The sequence below is a fragment of the Limulus polyphemus genome, unplaced genomic scaffold, assembly GCF_000517525.1.
Source record: "Limulus polyphemus unplaced genomic scaffold, Limulus_polyphemus-2.1.2 Scaffold657, whole genome shotgun sequence".
Classification (NCBI taxonomy): Eukaryota; Metazoa; Arthropoda; class Merostomata; order Xiphosura; family Limulidae; genus Limulus; species Limulus polyphemus.
This window is the reverse complement of record NW_013666267.1, coordinates 412,765-420,965: the sequence shown is the minus strand read 5'-3', so window position 1 is coordinate 420,965 and position 8,201 is coordinate 412,765. Positions and strand designations below refer to the sequence as shown.

The 8,201-nt window shown below is 34.6% G+C and overlaps 1 protein-coding gene across 1 annotated transcript in view; it reads left to right on the top strand.

Annotated features, from left to right (window-relative positions):
* The window catches only part of LOC106459762 (synaptic vesicular amine transporter-like), a 40,708-nt gene that overhangs the window by 16,147 nt on the left and 16,360 nt on the right, over positions 1-8,201 (top strand). The window contains exons 5-8 of the mRNA XM_013919416.2: positions 1,711-1,893; positions 3,340-3,441; positions 4,556-4,730; positions 6,461-6,512. Of these exons, the coding sequence (XP_013774870.2) occupies positions 1,711-1,893; positions 3,340-3,441; positions 4,556-4,730; positions 6,461-6,512 (512 nt within the window). The remainder of the gene's footprint in view (positions 1-1,710; positions 1,894-3,339; positions 3,442-4,555; positions 4,731-6,460; positions 6,513-8,201) is intronic.

The window sequence follows — 8,201 nt, the reverse complement described above, 5'->3', positions numbered from 1 at the left end:
ATTTTAGTTGGTGTTATTAATGTATGGTCGGACGTGGGTTAACAATATAGGCATTAATTGTTAGATATAGAACCTAATACTTTATGTGGTGTTCTTGACGTATGATCGGGCGTGGGTTAGTAATACAGGCATTGTGTTACTTCCAAAAGTTTGTGTAATTTATTTATCAAAGTTTCTCTTCTAAACAGAAACTTACTTGCTTTTGTCAGTAAGCGACTTGAGAGTAGAAAATAATTAAATATGACTTTCGCTACTAATCAAACGCTTTCAACCAGACGATATTCCAATGAGCTCTATTATCGTGGAAATATATTTTCACTTTTTATCCAATTCATCTTTACATTTAGAATTTTATTATTGTTTACTTGGATTTTCCTGGTACTTCATTTAAACTATGCCGTCTTTACAAGAAAAAGCATGTTTAAACACTGAAATTAATACACAGAGTCAATCACTAACCCTGTGTGTCTTGCAATAAGGATTGGGCGTAGCCTAGTAGTTAGCGAGACCTGGCTGCTAATTAGAGGGTTCGTCTTTCTTTACAGAAAGTTCGCGCTTCGCCCTTTAGAGAGCGTGATTGTGCTGTGGAAGGGACGGTCAAATCCTCCCACTATTTGGTCAGGCAAGAGTAGCCTAAGAGTCGGCGGTGGGTGCTACTTACTAGTTTCCTTCCTTGTAGTCAGTTAGCTCAAATTTAATGACGGCTATGCACAGATCACCTTTGTGTAACGTTTCGCGAACTTTCTCAAAACAAACAAGCAAGTGTCTGTAAACATCAATCGCACCAATTAACAGGAGCGAAAGCCTTGTTTTGTATGTTCTTAATGCCATTAGTGGAACCTACTCATCTTAAAACAGAGGAATTTCGTCAACTAAAGTCAACAAGCCATCTGCTTCAAAAGGTATTAAGATAATAAAGGATATTCTTATTGGTAATATATCCTAGAGACGTGTTTTGCTCTTATGTTTTCAGAGGGCATCTTACTATAGATATGCTGAGGGCTTTAAAATTGATTTGATGGTTTTTGTTTTAGATACAGTTGTTACGACATCGGGGGTCACGTGACTCTAGTATCACGCCACAAGCTTCTCGAACGTTCACATCCCTTCCTGAAATATCGGGAGTTTACTAGACCTCGGTATTCTTTTATAGATAAGACGGTCACAACGTGACGGCAATAATGTATTGAGTAATTGAACTGCGGACAGAGAGAATATTGTTGAGCACGTGAGAAGACGTTGTGAATTATAGCGTTTGTTATAGAGCGACTGTTGAAATTAAGTGTATCGCAAAGTTGTATTCAGAAAGAATAAACCAGTTTTATTTAAGAAAGGACTTGTATCGGTAAAGTTTCTTCAGAAATAATTTTTTTTTACGGAAAATTAACTAACGAACCGGAGGTGTAACGCAGTGAATGTTCATATTCTGAATTTCTCCTCTAGCGACCTTATGAAGAACTACCGTCTATGTACTTTGATATCTATGTGTAAACTACGTAGTTTTAAAAAGTTATGTAAAACAAGATTATGTCAAACTACATGATCGTGTTCTGATATTCCTCGTAGTCCCCTACGAAAGTTATACAAGTAATAAATTCCTGAAGTTTTTCAACTACGTAACAGATAGAACTTAGATAATGAATACAACATAGAGTATCTCTTGTCTTTATTCTTCAAAAAAACGTACTGAATATTAATTTATTTCAACAGGAATGGGAATGTTGGCCGACAGGTATCCAGATGATCAGGAGCGAGGAAAGGCTATGGCCATAGCTCTTGGCGGTTTAGCGCTTGGAGTGTTGATTGGACCACCGTTCGGCGGTGTTATGTACGAGTTCTTAGGGAAGTCTGCTCCGTTTCTTGTGTTGGCAGCGCTAGCTTTGTTGGACGGAGGTAAGTAGTTTGTTGAAAAAAAAATACGTACATTACAAAGTCATAAAAAAATTGAAAATACATTATTTTACAACGAAAACTTGTTTATTTATGCATACTTCCAAAGCGAATTGTTTTCAGATTTCTCAATTTCACAACCAAAAAGGAAAACGTCACAACCATGGAAGGGAATAAGGTAATAAAATAATCCCAATAATAAAATGAATCCTAAGCGTTTAATAAAAATTAGTAAAATTCTCCAGAAAATGTTAATTGAAGAGAACATCCTTAATTCTGATTTTTTGAAAAATTATGTATGATTATTCTCAGACGATTGCTTTAATGGCTTTATCTATCGGGCTATGCAAATACTCTCTCTCTCTCAACCATAATTATAGCAATATTGCTCGAATACGTTAGATGTTCGTGCAGTGCATGAAAATATTGCATGTACACGAAGGTCATGAACACAAAATATGGGAGTAGTCTATAAATATAGCACACAGAAACGTATCGTGCACAAACATATGTTACATTTATTACGGCAGTGTAGCTGAGTGTGTAAGATGATCGAAAAGGGTCAGCTGATAGAAATCAGATAGAAGCAGACAGACATGATGAAAGTACTTAATGAAACTAAGAAAAGTTGATGAAAGTATCACATTTAACATGATAAATGTTTATGAGTAAGTACATATGCTTTTATTTATAAAAGTTTTGAAAAGTCACTCCAGCTTTTTTTTCTGTTAGTTTGACTTGAAACCCAAGTCACGAGTATCTGAACAGATTAAAAAAGATTTCTTATAAAACTCGTTAGAGATTGAACTGTTTCATTTCTTTTTGTATGCATAGCTACGATTGTAATATACAAAATTAGTATTTTTTGTAAGTTAACAAATCAAATGCACCACAGTTCCTTCCTTCCTTCAATTTTGACTTTTAAAATGAAGATTTGCATATAGAAGACTCTAGCTTTTGTGCTTTAATTGTAATGTTTTAAGTAAGAGTTGCTCTTTTCTGATACACATCTGGTATATTGTGTTTTATAGTTTTTGTTTTGATTTTATTAGTATGTTGTGCTTTATAGTCTTTTGTTTTGTTTTTATTAGTATATGGTGTTTTATGGCTTTTGTTTTAATTACGATATTGTGTTGTATAGTTTTTATTTTATTAGCATGTTGTGTTGTATAGGTTTTGTTTTAATTACGATATTGTGTTGTATAGTTTTTATTTTATTAGCATGTTGTGTTGTAGAGGTTTTGTTTTAATTACTAAATCGTTTTGTATAGTTTTTATTTTAGTAGCATGTTGCGTTGTATAGCTTTTGTTTTATTACTATATTATGTTGTATAGTTTTTGATTTTATTAATATCTTGTGTTGTATAGTTTTTGTTCTTATTAATATATTGTGTTGTATAGCTTTGTTAGTATATTGTATTGTATAGTTTTCCTTTTGTTTTTATCAAGTTCTCCAGCTGTTTGTTCTCCAACCACGGATCACCAAAGAGGAACAAGAAGGAGCACCACTACTGACGTTGCTAAAGGACCCTTATATCTTAACCTCAGCAGGTAGGTCGGCGTCTGTGTATCCAAATATTTAGAAATTATTAAAACAGTGCTGGCTTAACTGTAATCATTATTTTTTATGATTTTCATCTAAATAACGTTAATAATATTTTGTGATAATTGATTCCACAAGTTATTTACAGAAGGTCTTCTACGGTTAACTAAATGTTCCAAAGATGTTTAAAATATAAGACGTATATACAAATTTTGTTTGTTGGTTTGTTTGAATTCGTGCAAAGCTACACGAGAGCTATCTGCGCTAGCCGTCCCTAACTTAGCAGTATAAGACTAGTGGGAAGGCAGCCTGTCATCACCACCCACCGCCAACTCTTGGGCTATTCTTTTACCAACGAATAGTGGGATTGACTGTTACATTATAAAGCCCCACGGCTGAAAGGGCGAGCATGTTTGGTGTCACGGGGATTCAAACCCGCGACCCGCAGCTTGCGAGTCGAGCTCCCTAACCACCTGGTCATGCCGGACCCCTATATATACAAATGGAGGTAAATATGTGTACGTCATTATCTTTCAATTGTTTGACGGAAAATCACAATGAATATAGTTTGTTAGTTTTAAATTTTGCGCAAAACTACTCGAGGGCTATCTGTGCTAGCCGTTCCTACTTTAGCAGTTATAGACTAGAGGAAGGGCAGCTAGTCGACATTACCCACCGCCAATTCTTGGGCTATTTTTGTTAACAACGAATAATTTGACGGACCATCAAATTATAACATCTTCACAGCTGAAAGGGCGAGTATGTTCAATACGGGGTTTCGAACCCGCGGCCTACATATTGCGAATCGAGCTCCCTAACCACCAGGCCATGCGTGTATACAGTCACAGTCACGTATTTAAACTAGTGTCACACACACATCTTCAGTGTCTGGTTCTTACTAGGTCATTCTACTAAATAAGACAACACCAGAATGACTTTTACTTTCCGTTCTTCAAGAGTTACTACATATATACTGGTATTTTTGTGCAATTTCTATTTTGTATTATATAACCTATAATTTAAAAGGTTTATCGAGTATTTTCACTTGTTGTTGTCGTAAAATGTTCACGTTTATAAAGGAATATGAAATTGGTACACAACACTAGTATATATTATTTCCAGGTGCAATAGCCTTTGCTAACATGGGTATAACAGCATTGGAGGCCACTTTACCAATATGGATGATAGATACCATGGACTCCCCCAAGTGGCAACAAGGAGCAGCTTTTCTTCCTGCTAGTATCTCTTATTTGATCGGCACCAACATTTTTGGACCTCTGGGACACAAAATGGGACGGTAAGTATAAATACCTGTAATGGTGAATATAAGTACTTCTGTGATACAAAACGTAGTTTAAATAAACTAATTATTATAATGTACAAGAACTTTCTATAGGTAACTTAGAAATCTCACAATGGGAGACAAGTATTGGTATTGATTATGATGTAATGACCTATAGTTACTAAGTGACAGAACACTCGCTCTTCCTAGAAACGCTCCTACGTTTTACATCATATACATATCAAACGAATAACGTTCAGAGATTTGGATATTTGTAATTCTATGTAGGAGGCAACAGATATTGGATTTTATAAGCTGTGATGTGTTCAGTTTTTATTAACAATATCTTATATTCATATGCAGGGCTTTAACTAGCTTTTCAGAAAGTTCTCAGTAAACTTAATATTCGATTCTTCTATCAGAATATTTTCTACCAGCGGCCTGTGATGGTGGTTTCATTAGTTTCGACTCGTGTTAGTCTCAGTTTAGTAAATGTTTTTCCTTTGTGTGTGTGTGTGGGGGGGGTCTCAAGTACACTGACAAATTTCACGTAAGAATAGTAACCACTCTAACTAGAGGTTCAGTAATATAAATATTTCGGAGTAAAATCTGAGTTTCCTGCCTGACTGAGTTGAAATATGGAGACTGGAAACAGTGGAGTAAAAACAATATCGACTAAATACGTAAATAAAAACACAACTGAATCGTGACAATGATGGACAGCACTTTTCTCTAACTGAAGGGTCTAAAAGACTGAGAGAGTTAACCACTGTACACACACACACTCACATATATATATATACATCTTACAATTTGGTCAACTGTTCCAGAATGTATTTGTGACACACGTCACTTGGTCATCTTATAAGTAAAAATAAGGAGACCACAGCCCCTAGGTATTCTTAAAATTATACGCGATGGATGCCATTATAGAACATTTTAGTACAAATACAACGAATTCTCCATCGACACCTTCCATTGACAACGTGTGAGTATATATTGCGTTATAATTTGGCTGTTGTACAACAAATTAAAATTTTTGGTGAGCAAGGAACGTACTATTGTGCAGCTTTTTGCTTAACAACAAACAAGCTATTATATGCCCCCCCCCCAGTGGTACAGCGGTATGTCTGTGGACTTACAACGCTAGAAATAGGGTTTTAATACCAGTGGTGGGCAGAGCACAGATAGCCCATTGTGTAGCCTTGTGCTTAATTACAAACAAACAAACAAGCTAGTATATGTGACACATAGGCTAAACGACCAGGTCTGAGTTCTTATGGTTTAGACATAGCTATCTCTAATTTAGACCTGCTGACCAGAGGCTAAAGAACCAATTTGCAGCACCCGTCGACTAAAGTATACTCTTTACAAAATAATGAGACTGATTGTTACAATTATAACCTCGTGCTGAAAGCGTAGACCATATTTAGTGGTATATCGCGGCTCGTATCTAGGGCCTAACGGTTCATAGCGTTGCACATAATTACCAGGCCACACCAAGACATAAATGAATGAATAAATGATAAAGTTTAGCTGTCGCTAGGGCTCCCTACGTTTTGTCATGTTTAATACAACATTAAATAATCAAATAGAAATTTATTTTCATAAAACGAAAACTGGTTTCGCCCTCTTGTGTTAACCTAAGCAAATATAAGACGAGATGTAATATATTGTAAAATCATGAGGTGATTAATTGTCTGTGCTAACGAAAATATACAAAAAACTTGATTTTTATTTTACAGATGGTTGGCCTCGCTTCTGGGTTTAATCATCATCGGAATTTCCTTGATATGTGTAAGTTAATTCACTGTTTTATTTTCATGTTAAAAAACAGTCTAACAACAACAAAAATATGTGATATATGTATATATATTTGTAAACGTTTTTATCAGGTCCAGCAATGTATGTATTTTGGAATATTTATTATACAGAAATGTGTATGTGATTCAGTTCAGAATTAAATTTAGTTTTACGAGATCTTTATAGTTTAAGCTGTTGGGGTGTAAAGTCAGTATTGTGTGTTTTCTATCAAAATAAATGACGTGTGGTTTTTGATTCGAAATTATGTTTACTTAATCACATTGTCATGTTGTGAAGCCACATTTTTATTATGTGTATGTGAATTAAATTTAATAGAACATAAACAACGCGCTCAGCCAACGCACTTGGGTTCTGTTTTATTAGCACACTGTGATTGCTTTAACTTAAATATGAGACTGTTGTTTTTGACAGTTATGTATATATTTATACTTACGTAGAAACACAATCTTTTTATTATAGATTTAAGCGCAAACAAATATGTGATCGTGCGAGCAAAACTGTAAGAAAACAACGTAAAGTTATACTATTTATACAAAGGAATAAATGTTATCATTTCAAAGCGTAAATGTCTGCAACCAAAAACATTGGAGATATTCCGTCTATCGGACATAATCAAAATAACAGACGCGAAACTAGAAAGAAAGCTACAGATTTAATAAGGGATTAGGATCTGGATGCTAGAACCCACGATATCCCAGATCCCATTACCACTCACTGTCTATGGCCGGTTGTGGGCACGATACTTACCCCTAAAGATATAAAATAGAAATGTGATATTGTCATGTTCTTTTAGGGCCGGATTATTTATAGTAGGTGTCTGTGACTTGTTGGCAATCAATTTCAACAATATATGGACAGCAAACAATCCACTTATTTTAAAATAATATATATTCAAAACAAGTGAAACGTATGTACAGCAAAAATTCGCTACACTGTTGGTTAACAAAGTTGAATTTAGAGCTTTAAATAATTCTCTTTTTTTTGTTGTCAAAAGTCTACAAAGGTTGATTCAGTTACTTTAGAACACCTTTTGACAAAACAAATTATTCTTCTTTATCACTGTTTTTACAATTTAAAATGTGAAACTCTCACTTTATAAATCTCCCGTTACAGCTAAACTGACAATCACGCAGTTTAACTTCACTTTTACTAACTTAACTTTCTCTCTGTATCTGCACGTATTTATAACACGCGACGAAAAAAATATCTAGAAATATCTAGCCCTCTAGCGACAACTATATTCACATAACGAGAAAAACTTAGAAGCTTCGAGTAAGATGACGTCAACAGTATCACAAAAGTCTAGTACAACTATCAAACTGCATACACAGCATAGACTCTTAAAGAGTTACGTAACGAAAGCTGTCATAATTATCGGTTTTAAAATAATTAACTTTTAACATCTTGTTATGAAAACTAAATGATCATTAAATATTAAATCACTAATTCGATGACGAGGAACCCACTTTAAGACTAATAATGGCTGGAGACGGCTTGAATGGGGAATGAAAAAAAACTTTAATATAAGTTTAACATAACAGCAAATGTACAACGTTTCGACAAGGTTTTGTCATCATCAGGTACAAGTAATTTACACTGACACGGATATATATATACAGTATTGAACAAAGAGGTCACATGACCGGATACAGTTGCAAAACT